Below are 21,700 nucleotides of genomic sequence, written 5' to 3'. Positions count from 1 at the left end.
CTAGACACCTCAGGCTCGAGTTGTGGGGATCACTATGGGGCATAGGCTTTCTGAATACACCGCAAGATTTAAATACTTGGGCTTGAGGCATGCGCCGAAGCCCAAGGCGGGGTGACGGGAGAAATGATCCCACTCACCAAGTCTATACTAACTACAGGTAACAATAAACTAACTACTAAAACAAAAACTGGGTAGGACTAGGTAATAGCCTAAGGGAACACTTGCAAGCAAGCAAAACACAGTTCCAACGCCGCCACAGACGGTAAAAAGGAACTGAAGGGGGGTCGGATTGGCAGGGTCATATATTGAGCACCATGAGGGTGCCACTCCAGGGGGCTCCCTAGCCGACCCGACGTGGGCTGCTAAGGGAAAAAGTTTCCGACGACCGTGCACGCGACGCGCACACACCTGATTGGAATCGACATGAACAAACACTCAAAGAAGAAGTCTAATACGCAATGAAGGGGAGACATGAGCTGGAAGGAAAAGAAGCTGGAGTGATTTGTGGCTGAGTACATCACCTCACAAGACAGGAAGGTGACAGCCTTATCTGTGGACGTGGGTGTAACCACATCTGGAATATTGGAGCTGATTCTTGGGTCCACAGCACAAAGGGGTTGTAATACTGGATTAAATAGCTGCCTAGGAATTCCCCAAGCCTAGGGGGAATCCCAAGTGATGTAGAGTCTGCATAGCTCAATGCCATACCCTGCCCCTCTTCCCAGCTGGCCTCAGAATCTAGACATAAAGGTGACATAAAGCCACTTTGTCCCCCACCCTCTGGTTCCAAGTCTGCCGGATTCCAAGAATCAGGGGTGAATGTATTCTGTTCTGAGCACCATGTTACCAGAAAGATATTGACAAGCCGGAGGAGATGAGGAATGAAGAGGAGACTGATTTATGGGGAAAGATTAAAGAGATAAATATGTATAGCTTGGTTAAGCAAGGAGTAAGTGATAACAATAACAGCCTGCAAACATTTGAAGAGAGTAATCCCCAATGAGGGAGAGAAAGAGGGAGGTACACAGGGGGATAGCAAAGGGGAATGGGATGACATTAAAAAAGGAAGCATCTAGGACGATTATCTGGAAAAACCTCCCTACAGTGAGATTATGAAATCAACACTCCGATCTGCTGCAGATTCACAAACTTCCATGAGGATCTGGGCCTTGGAGCCTGTAAATTCCTCCCCATCCCACTATGGAGGGGAATTAAGAACACCCTTCTCCTCCTTCTTTTCTTCCAGCACCAAATCAAAGGGCTACCGAGAGGGGAGTGCAGCCGGCCATTGTTAGCTCTGCAGCAGCAAGGAGCTGGGCATCACTGCCCTTCACATCAAGCTGCGAGCTACAAGTGGAAATAGGACCAAGATTCCTGGACCTGGTGCCCAGTCAGCCCTCAGAGCTTGAGCTCGTTCTGGAATGAAGATTGGGCGCATTGCGGATGTCCCCCCATCCCCTCTGACAGCACTCACAGAAAGAGTGGTCTCTGGGGTCGTTGTCTGTAAACAGTGGCTGGCTTTTGTTTCATCATTACACCTTTCACAGGAAAAAAAACAAGAGGGAGAGTGCAGGGAACAACACATCAGTGACTGGTTTAGTACAGCCCTCCCATGCAGTGCTATCCACCCGTCCATCTTGCTTGGCAGGAGGCTTCTCCACCTCACTTCCAATTTCTCATGCGGGGGAGCAGGGGATAACAAATGCTCCTCCCTCCCCCCACCTCAAGTTGTGGGTCCCATTCAGAGGGGAAGGATATTTTCCCCCCTGCTCCTCCAATTTACTCTAAATCCCTTGGTGGTGGGGGAGGACAGGTGCTCCTGGCCACACACACTCCCGCCCCGCCCCATGCCTTTCCTTAGGAGAGGGAGGTGTGCCCTCATTTCTCCCCACCTCCAGTGCCTTAGGACTGCTGCACAGGAGCTGTTGCTCCTCTAGTTGGCCCCAGCACCCTGTAATGATGTTAGACTCCATCTGGGTGGAGCTTCTGCCCGAACAAGGTAGAGCAGGGGTTCCCAACCCTTTTCTTTCTGAGGCCACCCCAACATTCTGTAAAAACTCCATGGCCCACCTGTGCCACAACTGTTTTTCTGTATATCCAGTAGATCAAAAGCCAGGGGCAACATTGGGGGTAGCAAAGCAGGGCAATTGCCCAAGACCCCAACTCACAGGGTGCCCTGCGAAGCTAAGTTGCTTGGGCTCCGGCCCGGCATGGCCGGGCTCGGGCTTTGACTTTCCGCCCTGAGCCCCAGCAAGTCTAACGCCAGCATTGCTCTCTGATTTATTTTGGAAGACCGCCTGAATCCTGCTCGCAGCCCCCCTGAGCCCCTGGTTCAGAATCTCTGAGGTAGAGAAATGAGAGGGTCAGTCAGGGGTCCATAACATGCAAAGTTAACATAATAGTAAGCACCTGTTATGGCGGGTATCACCAGATGGCACTGTTACCGAGAATCTTACCAGTTCATTTTCTTTGCATGGGAGCAGTGTAGAGTCTTTGAAGAAATGCTGTAATTTTGTTCATTTTGTGATGCTCTTTTCTTTTCAGGTGAACTGTTGCAAACAGCAACAGTGTTTTCTCTCTGCCTTATAACTAGAGTCAATCCTGGGAGCAGAGTGCCTGCCTAAGACATGGGCATTGGTGTTTGTGCTAAGATCTCTGAAAGAGGAGTTTGCCTACATGCCATTTGTGGCCACATCTGATTCAGGACTTGTGTATATAGTGTAAATAAACAAGCTACACTAAGATACATATCAGGACTCTGCATTACTGATTTCTCCTTCACAGGAAGTCAACCTGCAGGCAGGGCCGGCTCTAACTTTTTTGCTGCCCCAAGCAGCAAAAAAAAGCGCCGCCCCCCCGAGCCCCCCCCCGCCGAGCGCCGCACCGCCAGAACCCCCCCCGAGCGCCGCGCCCCGCGCCGCCCCCCCCGCCGAGCGCCGCACCGCTGGAGCCCGCCCCCCCCCGAGCGCCACGCCCCGTGCCGCCCTCCCGCCGAGTGCCGCGCCGCCGGAGCCCGCCCCCGCCCGCCGAGCACCGCGCCGCTGGAGCCCCCCCCCCCCCCGCGGAATGCCGCGCCGCGCCGCTCCCCCCGCCACCCCAAGATTGGCCGCCCCTTACCAGGTGCCGCCCCAAGCATGTGCTTGGTTGCCTGGTGCCTGGAGCCGGCCCTGCCTGCAGGACCCTGACATCTCTATCACTGAGGTTTAAAAAAACAGGCCATTTACTCACCCTGATGGTCATTGTTAAGAAAAATGACATCAGTTTTGAGACCTACCCTTTGAGCACTTAGCACACTTTGGAGGTGCTGTGTAAATAAATACAGAAATGGAGGGGGGTAGAGGTATGCCAAAATGGTCAGAAAGAAAAATGTTCTCCCAACTGTTTGGTGTTTGAATTACGTGAATACAGGAATCTATAAATAATTAGAATAATTTGCAATCCTACTATTTTAAAAGCCTTTGGGCCTGATTCTCAGTGTGTCTAAATCAGCTTGATTTAAGTCAATGGATCCACATTGCTTTGCACCAGCTGCAAGTCTGGCCCTTTGGTGTTTGTTTGTTTGTTGTTGTTGTCACGTAATTCAAACACCAAACCGTTGGGAGAACATTTTTCTTTCTGACCATTTTGGCATACCTCTACCCCCTCCATTTCTACCAATATGTGGAAGCTCACACTCCAATTCTCTTCCAAGGAGTCCTCCAGCAAAAATAGGGAAGAGAAGTCTTGGGGTTTTAAGAATTTCTAAGGTAAAGAAAAAGCAGATCCCTCTCGTCTTTTTTTTTTTTTTTTTTTAGGCCTTCTTTATAGAACATAAGCAAAAGATGGCACAATCTTAATTTATTTATCCTTTAAAGCAACAGTGGACAGGACGAAACCCTACAAAATGTACTATAGGGAACAATCCTGTACTGGCTGTGAGATGGAGCTTTATCTAAAACTCATTTACGTCAATAGGAGTAAATTCAATGATGGCATTTGAATTGGGCCCATGGATTGGATGGGACCTATAGGTCTTTTCTATTTCTACCTTCTATCATTTCATAGTGTTCTGTCACTGCCTAAATGGGATTCCGAGCAGTTCAAGCTTATTTTCAGTCAGATAGAGCATAGCACTGTACCCCTTTCTGTCCTTGGTTCTTACAGCAGTAGATTGTGCCACCATTTAAAGCATCGTAAGAACATAAGAATGGCCGCACTGGGTCAGACAAGGGTCTATCTAGCCTAGTATCCTGTCTTCCGACAGTGGCCCATGCCAGATGCTTCAGAGAGAATGAACAGAACAGGGCAATTTCAATTGATCTATCCCCATCTGGTCTCAGCTTCCAGTAGTCAAAGATTTAGGGACACCCAGAGCATGGGCTTGCATTCCTAACCATCTTGGTTAATAGCCATTGGTGGACCTGTCCTCCATAACTTATTTAATTCTTTTTTGAACCCAGTTATACTTTTGGCCTTCACAACATCCCCTGGTAACAAGTTCCACAGGTTGACTGTGTGTTGTGTGAAGTACTGCCTTATGATCAGGGCCGGCTCCAGGCACCAGCGCAGGAAGCAGGTGCTTGGGGCGGCCAACGGAAAGGGGCGGCACGTCCGGGTCTTCGGCGACAATTCAGCGGCGGGTCCCTCAGTCCCTCTCGGAGGGAAGGACCAGCCACCGAATTGCCGCCGAAGAATGAAGCGGCGCGGTAGAATAGCCGCCGAAGTGCTTCTTTTTTTTCTTCTCTTCGCTGCTTGGGCGGCAAAAAAGCTGGAGCTGGCCCTGCCTTTGATTATTTTAAACTTGCTGCCTATTAATTTTATTGGGTAGCCCCTAGTTCTTATGTTACATGAAGGGGAAACTAACACTTCCCTATCCACTTTTTCCCTACCTTTCATAATTGTATAGTCCCTAACATATCCCCCCCTTAGCTGTCTCTTTTCTAGGCTGAACAGTCCCAGTCTTTTAATCTGTTTTCACAGGGAAGCTGTTCCATATCCCTAATCATTTTCATTGCCTTTCTATATATCATTTTCAATTCTAATATGTCTTTATTTTTGGGATGAGGTGACCAAAACTGCATGCAGTATTCAAGGTGTGGGCGTACCATGAATTTATATAGTGGCATTATGATATTTTCTGTCTTATTATCTATCCTTTTCCTAGTGGTTCCTAATATTCTGATAGCTTTTTTGGCTGTCGCAACACATTGAGCATATGTTTTCAGAGAACTATCATCATGGCAGACAACTACCATCCCACTGCAGTCTGGAAATGTTGGAAGAAATGTGGTTAGTATCATGGGGAAATTTTACATCTTTTTGTAGTAATACTATTTAATAACAATTAATACAATTTTACATTTACATAGCATTATTCATCACCACTGAAATGCAGACACCTCTGGAAGGGAGCAAGGCAACAGAGCAAAGCTATATAACAGTTTAGGACAGGAAGTGAAGAAGAATCCTGTATCCCCTCAAGAGGGCAGGGGGGATTTAGGAAGATGAAAGTACTAATACATAATAATAATAATAACTTTGCACTTCTGTAGCACCTTTCAAGGTGCTGTACGGTGTGTAATATTATTTTCATTTTGCAGATAAAGAAACTGTGGCACAGAGAGGTTAAAAGACCTGTCCAGCAGCATCACAAAAGTCCTCTCTGCTAAACTCCAGACCAACATTGCCACTCTGAGCTGGAATTTTGCTAGAACACCAAAGTCAACACCACTACCTTGTCAAGTATCAGAGGGGTAGCCGTGTTAGTCTGTATCCACAAAAACAACGAAAACAAAAAACACTACCTTCATGTCTTACCAGAAAGACCACACTTCCAGCAGCTCAGCAGCCCCAATCCCTGTATTGAAGCATAGGGCCAATATTGACTCAGTCTCAGAGGGAAGAGTGCCACCTACAGAACTACCAGTGCCACCGCCTGCTGTACCTCGGTTTTCTTAGTACACAGACTTGTCTGTACTAACCCTTTGAAATCTGACAATCAGATTGTAGTAGCTGCTTATATGGGCCCTCAAGTTTCTATTAAACTTTCACACACCTTTAGCTCAAATGCCCAACTGACTGCAGGACTGACAGAAATCTCTTCCCCTTTCTGTTCCACTCCACTATAATGCAGCCCCTTTTTCATTCAACTCCTCTTCCTCTTTCCAGGCCCCCCTACCCATGGGTCTGATTCCCATCCCCGTCCTTCTCCCCAGCCCTCACTCTTCCCTTTGTAACAGAGGAAGGGAGTCTGAGAAATAAAAAATTGAAATATTCTAAGAATGGAGAGGCTGAGGAACCCCCTCCTTCTGCAATCTCCTTCCTTCTCCAGCAGCAGGATGGGGGAGTCTAGTGATAAAGAACAAAGAGACCATTGCTGGAAAAATCAAGGTTCTAAGAGAGAGTAAAGACAACAGTTTAAACAATAAAAAAGAGAGGAAGTGTCTTGTCTCCAGAGAAGCCATTGTTTTTGAGGCTGCATAATAATGTTAATAACCCCTCTAGGCCTGGAAGATAACACAATAGAAGAGAGAGAGGGGAGGTGTAGTTCACACCTTGACTATTGCTTCTGTTGTTTAGCAGGCATTATCCCCCGGGTTTTGGGATAAGGAGAATTAGAACTGCATATCGTTGGAAATTTCAAAGACCCCTTCAACCAAAGGGTCCACCATTTGTTTTGCACCCAGGATTTCAGTGGAGGCTTTTGTCACCTAAAAGGGGGACATGTGAAACTGACATGTTAAGAGGCTGCTCTAAGTCACTTTCCAGCAGGGCACAAAGTTGATAATGAATCTGATTCCAAAGTGGCCCAGTCTGCCAACCTACCCAGAAGGGATTCCAGGGAGGATTTTTGACTTGGGAATAGAGTGACCACCTTTTCAAAATGCAAAAACGGGACACATGCAGGAGCCCCGCCCCCCTCTGTGGCCCCACCCCTTGACCAGGCCGGAAGCGAGAGCTGGGCAGTGGTAAGAGCCGCCCAGGGAGACCAGGCTGCTGTGGAGAGCCCTGGACCCTGCCCAAGAGCAGCCCCTGGCCCTGTCCCCCCTGGCCTGCCATCCATGGCGGGTGGAGGGTCTGGAGCTCCCCATGTATCCCAGGCTCCCTGAGTGCCCGGCTCCGGCTTCTGACCTGGCCAGGGGCAAGGCCTCGGGGGGAAGAGGAGGAGCAGGGGGCGGGGCCAGGTGGTGAGGAGGGGCTAAGGCCCACTTCAGCGCTCACCATCCCCTACTGAGAAGAGGCTGGCACCGCCCCTGAGCTTTGGGCAGATGTGGAGTGGCGCCACAGGGAATCCAGGACAAATGCCATCCTGGAGTCATTCAGCCCAGGACCAGGCCTTGAAATGTACATTTTAGGACTGTCCCACCCAATTAGGGATGGATGGTCACCCTACTTTAGAGCCCTGACCACTTCACAAACAGAGTAACATGAGATGTACTCCTACTGTTTCTCCACAGCAGTTGATGGACTTCCTGTCTTAGTAACCATCATAAGATGTGTAGAACATTTTTCATGTGATACAGTCATCTTCATGGTGCCATGTCCCACAGAATGTCTGGACAATATAACTCAAAACCTCTGCTAAGAATACACTCATGGTCTTTCATCTTTACACTGCCACAGAATATCTAAGCAGAGGAAAAGGAATGTTTGTGAACTGTGCCACATAGGAGGTGCATTTCCCAAGATGTGGCCCTGTAGGCTACAAGGAGTTAATGCAATGAGAACAGTCTGCTAACTCTAGGTTCCAGTCTTTAACCCTGGCCTTCTGGCTCACTGGCCTACAGGACCATGAAGATGAGCAATAGCGTGAATGAGAAGAAATGCAGAGCATGGTATCTGCTTTGGTAATTATGTCCTCTACACTTTTGGTTCCGAGAGACTTCAACCTCCATGTGTGGACAACAGCACATCTTTGTCAGCACATGAGTCTACAGAGCCTCAGGCCTCCAAAACATTTGTGCCACGTGGCTACAGGGAGCACACAGAAAGATGCATATATGCTTTTAATCTCTATTTTGATTGTGATGATCTGTCTGATTATGATATGACCACTACATTATGCAGACAAAAATGAGGGAACTTGAGCTGCTTGGAGGTGGAGGACCAATTGTAAGGGTGTGCCCTAGGAAATAGATGGTGTCAGATCAGTTCCATTGGGCTCTTAGCGATCCCTTTCCTGACTAACCATATTATTCATTACGACATCTAGTACTACTGCTTGAGTGGCAACAGTGTGCAGCTCTGTGCTATATAAAACAAAGCAGAGAAATCAACCATGCCTCACCCTGGGACCATTCCCAAGATGGGTGAATGCAGCAATATAACTGGTTTGCTGTCCATTGCCATCGACAAAATGGTTTCCAAGTGTGGCACTGGGCTAGGTGGCATACAGAGTATCTATTCTAGCAGCCCTCAGCAGTTACACTGGAACAGAACTTCTTAAATCTAGACACATGCAAAGAGAGACAATTCTTATTTCATAGAGTGATGAGAAAAGATTCAGGGGAATCTTAATTACAGCCATTGTACAATAATAATAATAATAATAATAATAATAATAATAATAATAAGTGACTTAGGAGCCTAATTCCTACTTCCTACTATCAAAAGCTCCTGACAGCTTTTGATAGTAGGAAGCTATCAAAAGTCACATAGGAGGCTAAATCCTGCTGAAAGTTAATCTGGGACAGACTGGAACTAGTGTTTTAGCAGTGAAATGATAACAACTAATATCTAGCCCTTCTGTAGTGCTTGTCATGAGTAGATCTCAAAGTTCTTTACAAAGAAGGGCAATATTTTTATTCCCATTTTGCAGATGGGGAAACTGAGGCACATAGAGGGGACATGATTTGCCCATAGTCCCCCAGCAGGGCAATGCCAGAGTTAGAAATGGGACCGAGGTCTTCAGAGTTCTAGTCCGGTGCTATAACAACTATGTCACCTTTAACACTACCCTGACTTCCCCTCCCTCAAAACTAGCCAATCTCACTTAATTTGGGGCTACATTATAATTGTTGCCTTATAGGTGAAAATAACCCCAGTGTAAGGCATTGGTATATAGTTTGTGGAATGGCTTTATGCCAGAAAATACAGGTTCTGGCTCGTGTCTCATTATTCTCATCTGTTCACAGTCCCTAGGAGACCATGGGCAGGTTGACTGTGAATCAGAACAGCCCTGAGGCAACTCTAATTTATATTGGGGGCTGGAGAAGCCCAGAATACTGGGAGGTGCAAATGTGGTTTAAATCTTAAAGCCATGTTTCCTCTCTCTCCCCCGCCGACCTGGAGTGAGAAATGGGCCCAGAGTCAGGCAGTGGGAGGACCCAACTCGAGATTCCTGACCCATAGGGTTGCCAACTTTCTAATTGCGCAAAACCAAACACCCTTGCCCTGCCCCGCTGCAATGCCCCTGCCCCACCCCTTCTCTGAGGCTCCCCCCACTTATTCCAGTCCCCCCCCCACTCACTTTCACTGGGATGGGGCAGAGGTTTGGGGTGTGGGAGGAGGTGAGGGCTCCAGCTGGGGGTGTGGGCTCTGGGGTCAGGCCAGAAATTAGGGGTTCAGGGTGCAGGAGGGGGCTCTGGGCTGAAGCAGGGAGCTGGGGTATAGGAAGGGGTGCAGGCTCTGGGAGGGAGTTTGGGTGCGTGAGGGGGCTCAGGGCCGGGGTAGGGGTTGAGGTGCGGGAGGGGATTCAGGGTGCGGGCTCTGGCTGGGCGGCGCTTACCTCAGGCAGCTCCCGGTCAGTGGTGCAATTGGGCTAAGGCAGGCTCCCTACCTGCCCTGGCTCCACCCTGCTCCTGGAAGCGGCTAGCATGTCTGGCCCCTAGGCAGAGGGGCCAGGGGGCTCAGCGCGGTGCATGCTTCCTGTGCCCATAGGCGCCACCCCTACAGCTCCCATTCAGGGCCGGTGTAACCACTAGGCGATGCTCCGGGGGGAGAGGAGGGGGAGGGGGGCACAAGGTGGAAGTTTTGCCTAGGGCGCAAAATATCCTTGCACCGGCCCTGCTCCCATTGGCTGTGGTTCCCGGCCAATGGGAGCTGCGGAGCTGGCGTTCAAGGTGGGGGCAGTGCACGGAGCTTCCTGCCCGCCCCTGTGCCTAGGGGCCAGACATGCTGGCCACTTCCAGGACTTTTAACAGACCAGTCAGCAGTGCTGACCGGAGCCACCAGGGTCCCTTTTTGACCGATTGTTCCAGTCGAAAATCAGACGCCTGGCAACTCAATGACCCATCTTGTCAGAGTCACAAATAGAGCCATGCTCAGCAAGTGCGGGGGGCTGCGGGTCTGTAAGGGGAATGTTGTGCTCCTTCTGTATGGGCACTGATGGAACAGGTCCAGCGATTAAGTTTTGGGACAGGGGCAAGGAATTCCCCATGTGCTTGATTGTGCTATTGACATGGTGATGATGGCCAGAGTGGGCGCTGCCAGGCAGGCCCAGTCATTGGGATGAGTCAGGGATCCCCCTTGTGCTATTGACATGGCGGTGATGGCCAGGGTGGACGCTGCCAGGCAGGCATAAGAACATAAGAATGGCCATATTGGGTCAGACCAAAGGTCCATCCAGCCCAGTATCCTGTCTACCGACAGTGACCAATGCCAGGTGTCCCAGAGGGTGTGAACCTGACAGGCCCAGTGATTGGGATGGCTCAGGGATCCCCCTTGTGCTATTGACATGGTGGTGGTGGCCAGGGTGGGCACTGACTGGCCAGGACCAGTGACTGGGCTCTGGGTCTGCAGCATCATAAGCCCCAAGCGTTCAAACGCCATGAGTCAGGGTGTCCAAAATCATAAGACTGGCCTAAAAATCCTGAGTTGTAGATTTTAAATCCACACAGTTTGGGTTCATTTTCTCTGCTTTTAGATGTCTGAGCCCTTGCAAGTGGGTGTCACATTTTCGAGCATTTGTGCACAATCGTAAGGGCTAGAAATGAAATGCGAACTGAGAGTCTTGAAAAAATCACGGGACTCCAGGAGCTGAGTCTTTAAGTGAAACACCCAAGCTCTGGTGGGTTGGGGCTGGCCTGGAGCAGGGAGTCCCCATTTGGCTTCAGGGGACTGGGGACATGTGGTTTTGGTGGCCAGGGTGGGCACTGACTGGCAGGGGCTGGGATCTGGGTGGTGCCTGGAGCTCCCCGGCTCACAGGGTTGAGATCCAGCAAACTCCCCCCTCCCACCCGCCATTCTCCTCAGGGGCAACGGCTCCCTTCGAACTCCTCCCGCCAAAACACCTCCTCCACTGTGATTGGCTGGAGGGTCTGGCCAATGAAAGGGCTGTTACTGGGCTCGGCGGGGAGGAGGAGCCACGTCCCTTCCCGGGGAAGGTTCCATCGGAGGCGTGGCGCGCGTGCAGGCGCTAGGGAGGGGCTCGTGCTGAGTCTTGCAGGAGCTGGAGTTTGCAGCAGCAGCAGTAGCAGTATCAGTAAAGGAGGGCTGCAGAGAGGGGTCGGTGGGCACCGTTCAGGAGGCAGATGATTGGGGTGCAGGGAATAGAGCATGTCTCAGTTGGGGGAGGGAAATGGAGCCCCCCTTAGTGGGGGGGACTGGTGGGGGAAGGGAGCCCCCCCTTAGTATGTGAGGGGGGGGGCTGTGAGGGGAAATGGAGCTCTCCTTAGTATGTGTGTGAGGGGGCGACTATGGGGGAATGGAGTCCTCCCTTCTGTATGAGAGGCAGCTGTGGGGGGAATTGAGCTCCCTTAGCGTGTGTGGGCCAATAATGAAGAGGGAATGGACCCCCTTCAATGCAGGAGCTGGGTGGTATACTGGAATGGAGAAGGAATGTGGATCTTTTTGGAGTAGCAGGGAATGGTTGTGAGGGGAAGCCCCTTGCATGGGTTGCAACTCTCTGAGCAGTGTGTTGTGTATTTGGAGAGGGGAGGGAGGGGTCTGTGGCCAAAAGAATGTCGGGATCCTTTGGCCTCTTATGCTGAAACGTCCATGTTTCTTATCTGTGTCTTGGCAGCACCTGTCCCGTCTCTGGCTGGCTCCCATCCTCAATGCTGCCACCACACCCGGGTGGCTCTTAAGATTCCTAGTGTTTGGTAGCCCCCAGCTTTCCAACATCCCTGTGCACACTCCGTTAACCTAAATAACAGGTACCCCATTACTGTTGCTCCCTTCCTCAGCAACAGAAAGGGGGTGGGGATCTGGGTGGGGCAATTTATCCCCAAAAGAAAACAAGCAGGGGTTGGTGGTAACAAACCAGTGTCTAATTACATCTCAGCACTGAAGGTGTCTGACACTAAAATGTGAGGGGAGCTTAGGACTAGTTAGAGATTTGCTCCAATTACAGACATGGGGGTAGCTGCACTGGTAAAGCCATGAGAGGAAGGATGCTCTAGTGGTTAGGACACTCAGGAGACCCAGGTTGAATTCCCTGCTTAGCCACAACCCCCCTGTGTGACCTTGGGCAAGTGACTTAGGCTTTGTTTACACTACAAGTGATACCGCAGCACAGCTGCGCCGCTGTAGTGTAGATGCTTACTACAGCAACAGAAGGGGTTTTTTCATCACTGTAGTACATCGGTAGGCAACCTATGGCACGCGTGCCAAAGGCGGCACGTGAGCTGATTTTTGGTGGCGCTCACGCTGCCCGGGTCCTGGCCACCGGTCCAGGGGGCTCTGAATTTTAATTTAATTTTAAATGAAGCTTCTTAAACATTTTTAAAACCTTATTTACTTTACATACAACAATAGTTTCGTTTTCTATTATAGACTTATAGAAAGAGACCTTCTAAAAACGTTAAAATATATTACTGGCATGTGAAACCTTAAATTAGAGTGAATAAATGAAGACTAGGCACACCACTTCTGAAAGGTTGCCGACCCCTGCTGTAGTAAATGCACTTCCTCAAGAGGCGGTAGGTAGGTTGATGGAAAAATTCTTAAATTGGCTTAACTATATCTCAGGGGTGTGAATTTTTTATATCTCTGAGCGACATAGCTAGGTCTACCTAAGTTTTTAGGTGTAGCCTCAGCCTCATTTTTGCCTCAGTTTCCCATCTGTACAATGGGATAACCTCACAGGAAATTAAATAAAGATTGTGAAGCAATCAGATATTGCTGCGATGGGCGCCGTGTGACTACCGAGGATAGATAGTTTGTATGGGTAGAGCTTATCCCTGTTTTGAGACCAGGGAAAGCTGAACCAGCAAAAATGGATGCTTATGGATGGTTCGCCCTGCCTACAATATCTATCTATCCAGGGCTTGTCTATGTGGGAAAGTCTTGCCAGTTATACTGATACAGTTATATTGATGATGTGCCCTGTGTAGACTCTTATTCCTGTATAAAAGTGACTTTTTTTTTTTCGTTTAAGCAGGAACACCTTCCTAAACAACATAAGCTAAACTGAACAAAGGCCACCCTCGCCCCAGAATAAGCCATTGTCCACACACACAAGTATCCGTTTAACACTACTGGTATAGTTAAAGCGATACACACCCCTTGTGTGGCTGCATTTATGCCTAGTGGAGAGAGCACTGGACTGAAACTTGAGAAATCTGGGTTCTATTCCTGGTTCTGCCACTAGCCTGCTGGGTGACCTTGGACAAGTCGTTTCACCCCTCCATGTCTCAGTTTCCCCATCTGTAAAATGGGGTTAATGATACTGACCTCCTTTGAGATCTACTGATGAAAAGCCCTGTATAAGACTACCTATTAGTATACCAGTATAAAAGTGCTTATAGCTATTCCTGTATGGGAAAGGGAATTAGCTATGCAGGGAGAACTCCATCCACGCTAGGTATTGTCTCGGTATAACGCTGCCAGTTAAAAAAAACCACATCCCTGCCATGTACAAAAACTGTAGAGCAGCCCTTAAAGTGCCCATGTGTGCATCAGTTGTAATTATATAATTGGTATAACTATGCTGGTTTAAATTCACACCTTAGGATACAGCAGAAAACTTTCCCTTGTAGTCAAGGCCTTAGTTAATTACACAGACTCCATCACTCTAGTATCTGAGCACCTTTAAAGTATTTGTTCTCACAACACCCATGTGAAGCTGGGCAGCGCAGTTGTCCCCATTGTATCGATGGGGAACTGATGCACAGAAAAGCTAAGTGATTTACCAAGGTCACACCAGGTGTCTGTGGTAAAGCAGGGAATTGAACTGGGTCTCCTCTGTCCTCGTGGCCTAGGCTGTATCTGCACTGTTGGTCAAGCAGTGGTGGCAGCAGCAGGGACATTATTGTAGACCTGCTTGCGTTTTTACCCGAGTCATCTGACTTACTTCAGAACAGAGTCATGATGGTGGCTGACCTTAGTGCTCCCACCATTGCTAGGGCCAGTGGAGCAGCGGTGGCGTTAGACAAATGGTGGGAGAATTGCCTGCAATTCGGAGTGTAGATGAGGCCGTATAGGGAAAGGTCCATATCCTACTAGCCAGTCTGTTGAGACAATTGAGCATTGCAATGGTGGAGCCATTCTCCCTGTCCCGTTCCCTGATGCTCTGAAGCCAGCTGTTCCCTGCCCCAACCTGGGGCTGGTTTGGAATCCGCTCTAGAGAGGAAGTTCTCTATCCCATTCGCTAATTCCCCAAGCCAAGTCATCCACTTCCTCGCCGAAGGGGGGTGAGAGACTCCACGTGGCAGTCTGTGAGCTATCCAGTTCCCTCAACCCTGAGCTGGATTGGAACCAGTGCCCATTGGTGACTGACTCCCTATCTGTTTCCCCAATCCCCTGAGCTGGCTGGCTGGGGGCCAGTGACCCAGAGGTGACAGGCTGTGTACTGAATTATGGAAAAAATATATTTCGGTACCATTCAATACTCTTTTCTGTGAGAGTCTCTGCTCCGTGCCCCCTGCTAGTTAAATATATCAACACTACCTCAGGGAAAGTAGCACATGGATAATACATAGATCCCAAGGCTAGCAGGGACCATTGTGATAATCTGGTCTGAGCTCCTGTATAACACAGGCCAGAGAATTTCCCTGAATTAATTCCTGTTTAAACCAAAACAGATCTTTTAGAAAAACATCCCATCTTGAATGAAAAATTGCCAGTGGTAGAGAATCCATCACAAGGCGTAGTAAGTTGTACCAATGGTTAATTACCCTCACTGTTAAAATTGTCCACCTTATTTCCAGTCTGAATTTGGCTAGCGTCAACTTCCAGCCATTGGAACTTATCAGATCTTTGCTAGATTGAAGAGCCCTCAATTATCAGATTTTTGGTCCCCAGGTAGTTCTCATAACCTGTGATCCAATCATCCTTAAACCTTCTCTTTGTTAAGATAAATAGATTTTGCTCCTTGAGTCATTCACTCTAAGGTGTATTTTTCCAATCCCTTAATCATCCTTGTGGCTCTTCACTGACTCCCTCCCAATTTATCATTGAGCCAGGAATAAAATAGTTTACAACAGTCACTGCCCTTCCAGGGGGAGATGGTTTGGCAGAAGCTTGCACAGGCTCACTTCCTGCCTCCAGTCTTTCACTTTTAGGAGTACCAAATCCACCAAGGGAGCTCTGCTAGCTAGAGCCGACTGTGTTCCGTTTGCAGGGAATCTGGTGTCTGGTAACGAGCGGGAGGCTCTGCTGACATGTGCTCCCCTGTGGCCGGTTCTAAGATTCTCTATCGGAACTCCCGCCTCCTGCGCATGGCGTTCCTGCAGCTCCATCGCCAGCAGAGGGCAGATGTATTCTGTGATGTCATCCTGCAGGCAGAAGGTAACCTGAAAGGGGATTGGTACCCACCTTTCTTGTATCTGCTGAATTGTCACCTTGCCCGTGCTCTTAATGATGTGATTTGATGTACATTTCCATAGAATATTAATTATACATGAGTATGTAGTTACATTTTAACATAAAGGGTACTATACGTACGCTCAGCCCTTAGCTTTGCTGTTTGCAGTGGCTGTTGTATCATTGGGGACCGTGATACTGATGCGGCCTTGTGTGATCGGTGGCACTGATGGGCTTGATTATGTTTGGGAATCATAAGTAGAAAAAGGTCTGCACAAAAGTGGAAGTACTTCCAAAGAGGTTTTGCAAATAGCAGCCTTCCTACATGGCGCCAGATATCTGTCAGCAGACATATGGAAATTAAGTGTACATCCTTGATTGGAGCATTGTGAGACCATTTTATATGAACTTTGCCCTCAGCTGCTTCATGTTCAGCTGACAACTTGAGCATATTTTAGTCTGTGAAAGTCTCTGACTCATTAATCAAACTAATCTTGAAGCTTCCTGATTTGTTAAGCGTGGGGGCGACTGTCTCACTAATATTTTGTAAGTGTCTTGTTATTCTGTTTAAACTTTTATTGGATGAGGGGACGTTTCAAGCAACAGCCTCCTATCTCATTGCATCTATAAGCAAGGTCCCCGCTGCTCTGCAAAGTTTAATTTTTTTAATATTCATTGGAAGTACTGTCTTTGCTGCTAAGAAGAGGTGTCTTGGGAGTGGCATCCTTTGAATTAGTGAGGCTTCCATATGCTTCCCTGGCCCTTTGTTTCAGAATCTTACTTTTAGCAGATGGTGCACATAGAGTGTGAACCAAGACCCAGGACTCTAGTTATGGACACGAGAGAGTGTGTGTGTTTGGGGAACATGGCCATGCATCTTACTGTCTTGCTCATACTGTATATTGTTTGTTTCTGTATGGAAGGAAGCTTTTATTTCTTGCTGGCTGGTAGCTTTGGCTGTGTCCGAATGGAACTCCAGAGACACATAAACCAGCTGTTCTGTAGCTAGAGACATGCCTGTCAGTCTCTCGCTGAAATAACATTTGCCTTGATGTGCCAGTGCTCAATGTCCTCTTTCTTAGGTGGTTTTTGAAAGAGGAAATTAAATGGAAAAATAAAATCCCTCCTTTAAGATAACATCCTGGTTGAAGTCTGAAATACTGAAAACTCTGGCAGCATTGTACCTTCCCCTATGGTTCTCCACCTCTTCTGGAGGGGAGGGTTTGGAGCAACTTCCTGGCTGGACGTCCTAAAGAACCAAAGACGGGTGCAGCCAAGGTGGCCATCCTTACAGTATTCCGAGCTGCCCTGAGTAGCAGTGCTAGGGAGAGGCTGGGTTGGGGGTGCTGGCTGGGTTCAAGGCAGCAGGAGAGGCACCCAGAAAAGTGGATACATTCTCAATAAAATCACTGCTCCTCCAGGGCACAGATCTATCTGTCTCCCCCCTTTGTGGAGAGTCACGAGACTGCTGGATTGGACCCAAATCTTTGGACCCCACATGCTTTCCAGCCCACTGGGTCTGGGCAGAGTCCAGACACTCTAGGTCTGTCCTCTTAGGCACAATCCTGGGACACCGATCTCATCCAGTATTCCTCCTGCCCCCAACCCCCAGGACCAGTGCTGAACCACCCAGGCCTCCCTAGTAGCTTATGCATGCTCTCCCCAGAGCCCCACCCTTACGGTGCCTCCCTTGCATAGTTTCTCTTCAGGGACCATGTGTCATGGGATAGAAAAGGGATACGGAGAAAAGTGTGGGTGGCTTGTTTTTTTAAAGGAAGCAGACAGCTTAATTTTATTTCGAGTGGGGTTTGTTAGTTTTATTTGGCTGTCGATGCAGTTAACTGGAGCCGTGGAAGGAACCTCAGAAATAAAAGCATCCACTTGAATTACCCTCCGCCTAGTATGAAATGGAAGCACGGTCTTTGCTACTAAGAAGTGACTCGGGGAGTGGCCTCCTTTGCCGGGGGCGGGGAAGAAAGGCTGGAGAGGGGGCCATGGAGATGTGATCTCTCCTCAGACAAGAATGAAACCAAATCCCAGCATAAGCAGGCTGAGTTAGAGCTGCCTCAGGAACCATAATGAAGTGTTGCCAACTCATGTGATTTTTATCATGAGTCTTGCAATATTTGGTGCTTTTCTTATAGCCCCGGCTGCGGGAATTGGAAGAGAGGAAGAGAATCTTTGCTTTAATTTTTTTTTTTAAAGTGTGTTTCTAGCCTTCCTTGTGCTTGTGGAAGAAAGCTTGAAAAAGTGAAGCAAGGACCCCCGAAAGGTTCTGAAATCAGAAGGCAAATAAAAATAACGATTTTAAGCCAATATCATGATTTTTGGGGTGGGGTCCAACTCCTGATTTTTGAATTTTTGTGGGTTGGCGATACTAGGGCTTTGGGGTAGTTAAAATGTGAACTGCCCTTTTGCATAAGTGAGGTTTATTAATACCGAATAGAGAGGAGCCGAGTCCCACACAGAGCAGGGTTCTTGAGAGGATGCATATTTGGGGACTGGAGCAGCACAGAGTAGGCCAACCCAAACCTAATAAAGCACCATTGTTAAAGGGGTTGGAACAGGGTAGTAATAGCTAATGCAGTAGCAGAGCCCAGCTAACCTATGACACTGATGGTCCACTCCTTTGTTTGCAGGAGAGGCTGTACCGGCTCACTGCTGCATTCTCTCGGCCTGCAGTCCCTTCTTCATGGAGTGCCTGGAGAGGCAAATGCCCTCCAAGGGGTGCAAAGTGGTGCTGGAGCTGCGGGGTCTGAAGATCGGGACTCTGCGGAAGCTGGTGGATTTCCTGTACACCTCAGAGATGGAAGTGTCCCGGGAGGAGGCCCGGGATATCCTGGCTGCCGCCCGGCAGTTCCAAGTAGCAGAACTGGAGTCGCTGCAGCTGGAGGGCGGGAAGCTGGTGAAACAGGTGCTGGGTCGGCGCTTGAACCGGAAGTGCCTGCAGCCGCCCAGCCTGGCTCCTATCTCTGCTAGGGTCGTGCCGCAGGCCTGTCCGCCGGCTCCCACCACCCCATGGACATTCCACCCCCTGGTGGCAGGCAAGCAACGTACGGCAAAGCCCCCAGGTGATGGTGGGGTACGTGCCAGCAGCACCACCTGTCAGGCGGAGAGCGCCAAGTATTGGGCGGCTGTAGTACCTCAGAACGGGGGAGCCCAGCCGGGGATGCAGGGTGCAGTGGCTCCTGTGGAGACTGGGAACGTGAGAACCAAGAGCCGCTCCTTGGGCTTAGACAGGAGCCTCGGTGTGGGGAGCACACTGGGCAAGGCTGAAGGGTCACCGGGCGAGAGGAGCGCTGAGCAGGCCTTTCCCAGCAAGGGTTGCACCACAGACTGCTCACCACTGCCAAGGAAGATCAAGCTCAGCCGCCTGAAACTGCCGCCTCCCCACAATGCCTGTGCCACAAAGGCACCCCCCACTGCAGCACCCGACAAGACCCCCATGTCCATCCGGCGCCTCTGGCGGCAGAAGACCCCAGGCTGGGATGAAGCAGGTGGGCTAGAGCAGGCCAGCCCCTCTTGCCATGCTGGGAGCCTCCCTGTGCCTCCAAAGACCAGCAACAGGAAGCGAAGCGCCAGTGCATCGGCTTCTGGCTCAGACACTACCCCAGAGAAGGGGCATGTGGGTAGTGTGAAGCTCAGGAAGGTTGTCAACGGGAGTTGCTGGGAGGTGGTACAAGAGCCACCAGCCAGGGAGCCCCAAGGAGCCCCAGTGACCATGGGAGAGACAGGCACCTCCCGTGTTGCTTCCCCGCCCAGCTCCAGACCGCACAACTTTACGCGCTGGCCAGAGCTGCCAGAGACGCGGGCAGCCAGCTCCACTGAGCTGCTGGCGGGAAGGCTGGAGGCTGTGCCGCTTCCTGAGCAGGTGATGGTAGAACAGGGGCCCTCAGATGGGAGAGGAGGCTGCAGGGACCCTTACGAGCTAGACATGGCGGCATTGGAGCCCTTGAGTGAGAATGAGGAGTTTGGGGACTCAGCCCCGCTGGAGCAGATGCTGGACCTGCTGCTATCAGGCAGTGGCGTGGAGGGTCTGGGCACTGCTGGGCCAGGAGGGACAGCAGGCTGTGCCCCTTCCATGGGCCCCTCACGTGGGCCGAATACAACACCCGTGGGTGCTGCTGCAGCAGGGGAGGAGTGGCATCCCCCAGAGGTGCAGCTGTGGCCAGAGTGGGACGACCCAGGGAAGGGCCCCCTGCCAGGATGGGAGGTGGGGGGTGGTCACTCCGCCCTTAGCACTGCAGATGGGGATCCCCCGGGGCAGCTTGCAGGTGGCCATCTTGCACCCAGGAGGGCTCTCTCCAGCGGTCACCACCCCACCTCATGCAGCCCAGTGCCCCTGGCACCCGCCAGCCCCCAGACTCTTCAGCATCTGCAACTGGCAGCTGGCAGCAGGGAGGCTCCGTCGGGCCCACTGCCCCGTGTTCCTGCGGAAGGCAGCACGGGGAAAGGGCAGGGACTCTGCACCACCCAGGCTGCTGGGATGGAGACAGGGTCCCAGTTTCAGGCACCCTGGGGGCTGCCCCAAAGCCGCCCAAAGCATGGCCCTTTGGACCATCAGCCCCTGGACAGTCCGGAGGGCGACGAGATTGACATCATGGCCGGCGCTGAGGAGGCCCTGGTACCTGCTGGCAGCACCTGCGTCAGGCCTGACCCCTCCTCGGAGTCTGATGAAGAGGTGGACATTCTGAACTAGTGGTCTATAGCAGAGGGGGAGGGAGTCTAGCTTATGGGAGCCATCACAGCCAACTGGCCACTGAGGTGTAGCTGTCATAGCTGAGACTGACTATGGGAAGCTGCTAGTAACAAAATGAATCAGGTTGTTGGAGTGGGGAGCTCTCCCACCGCTCTGCAAGGGGGGGACAGGGATCAGTTGGAGGGCACAGCTGGGTTGAAGCCAGGATGGAGGTGCAGCATCTCCCCCCCCCCCCCCCCGTTAATTCTGGGATGGGGCTGAGCCATACACAGGGATGTCACTGGGATTTAAACAAGAAATGCACTGGTCGCTCGATGATGCAGTAGGACTGAGAACGGGGTGGGCCCAGTGTTACCTACTACTTTGTTGGAGCTCTGCTGACCTCTGTGGTTGAATCATCTTACCATTGCTTCAGTTCTGCTGAGCAGCCTGTGTTTGGAGGGGAGGAGGCTGGCAAGGGGTAGAAAGAGAACAGCCCTTCCCAGTCATCTGGAGGCCCCCCCCCCGCCGCCTCCACCTGTGCTGGGACAGAGGGCTGAGGGGCTGCACATGTCGAAGCAGCCTTTCCTGCTGTCACAGCCACTTTCAGACCCACGGACATTTTGTTGATGTACAAGGCAGTTGTGTGGGTGCAGCGAGAGAAGGGAATGAATGGGCCCAACGTGGATCAAACGGTGGACGTATCAATTGGGGGTGGTCGTCAGCACCCCTGTGTGTTGTAGAGTCTTTTTAAAGGTGATGCGAACAGTGCTCTCAGCTCACACTCCCACCTCCCAGTGCTGGCACCCAGGATAGGCCTTGCCTAATTGTCTTCATTTTCTTTCCTGCCCCTGTTGTGCATTTAGCTTAAGCTTTTTCCTCTACATTTATGTACTTAAACATCTTAACCCTCCTAAGCCTGGCCATGGGGACACAGGCCACAGATGCTGGTGGAGCACTAGTAGGAGCTCCTAAGGCTGCAGCCAGGACTCTAGTTTTGCAAAATATCTGGCCAGCAGTGGTACCAGCCTACCTACCTGGAGTCATGGCTATCTCAGGCGCAAACTCCACTCCTGCCTGGCAATGCCATAGCACAAGCCACTGTCCCTCATGTCCCATGATCCCACTGCTACCCCATTGACCTGTTGTGCATCTCATCCAGAGTTGATGTTCTCCTGTTACGACCCAGCTCCCCTTTCTTCCCTGCTGCTTCCCACAGCACATGTATTCCTCCACTGACAAAGAACACCAGCTCCATAGTTACTTAGTGCTCATCTTCACGCATCACTGTCCTAATGAGAACATCTGTTACCCTTAACATCAGCATGTATTTTCATCCCCCCTCCAGGAAGCATGTGG

The 21,700-nt window shown here is 50.4% G+C and overlaps 1 protein-coding gene across 1 annotated transcript; it reads left to right on the top strand.

Moving 5' to 3' along the window:
- The first annotated feature begins 15,521 nt into the window (after positions 1-15,521).
- On the top strand, positions 15,522-20,362 carry BTBD18 (BTB domain containing 18). Its single transcript, XM_065403433.1, has 2 exons — positions 15,522-15,648; positions 18,303-20,362. Exons 1-2 carry the CDS (start codon positions 15,522-15,524, stop codon positions 20,360-20,362), a joined length of 2,187 nt encoding a protein of 728 aa, XP_065259505.1.
- The last annotated feature ends 1,338 nt before the right edge of the window (positions 20,363-21,700 follow it).

This window comes from Emys orbicularis, chromosome 4 (assembly GCF_028017835.1).
Source record: "Emys orbicularis isolate rEmyOrb1 chromosome 4, rEmyOrb1.hap1, whole genome shotgun sequence".
In the NCBI taxonomy this organism is placed as follows: Eukaryota; Metazoa; Chordata; order Testudines; family Emydidae; genus Emys; species Emys orbicularis.
The sequence above is the reverse complement of the archived record's forward strand: the minus strand, read 5'-3'. Positions and strand labels throughout refer to the sequence as shown.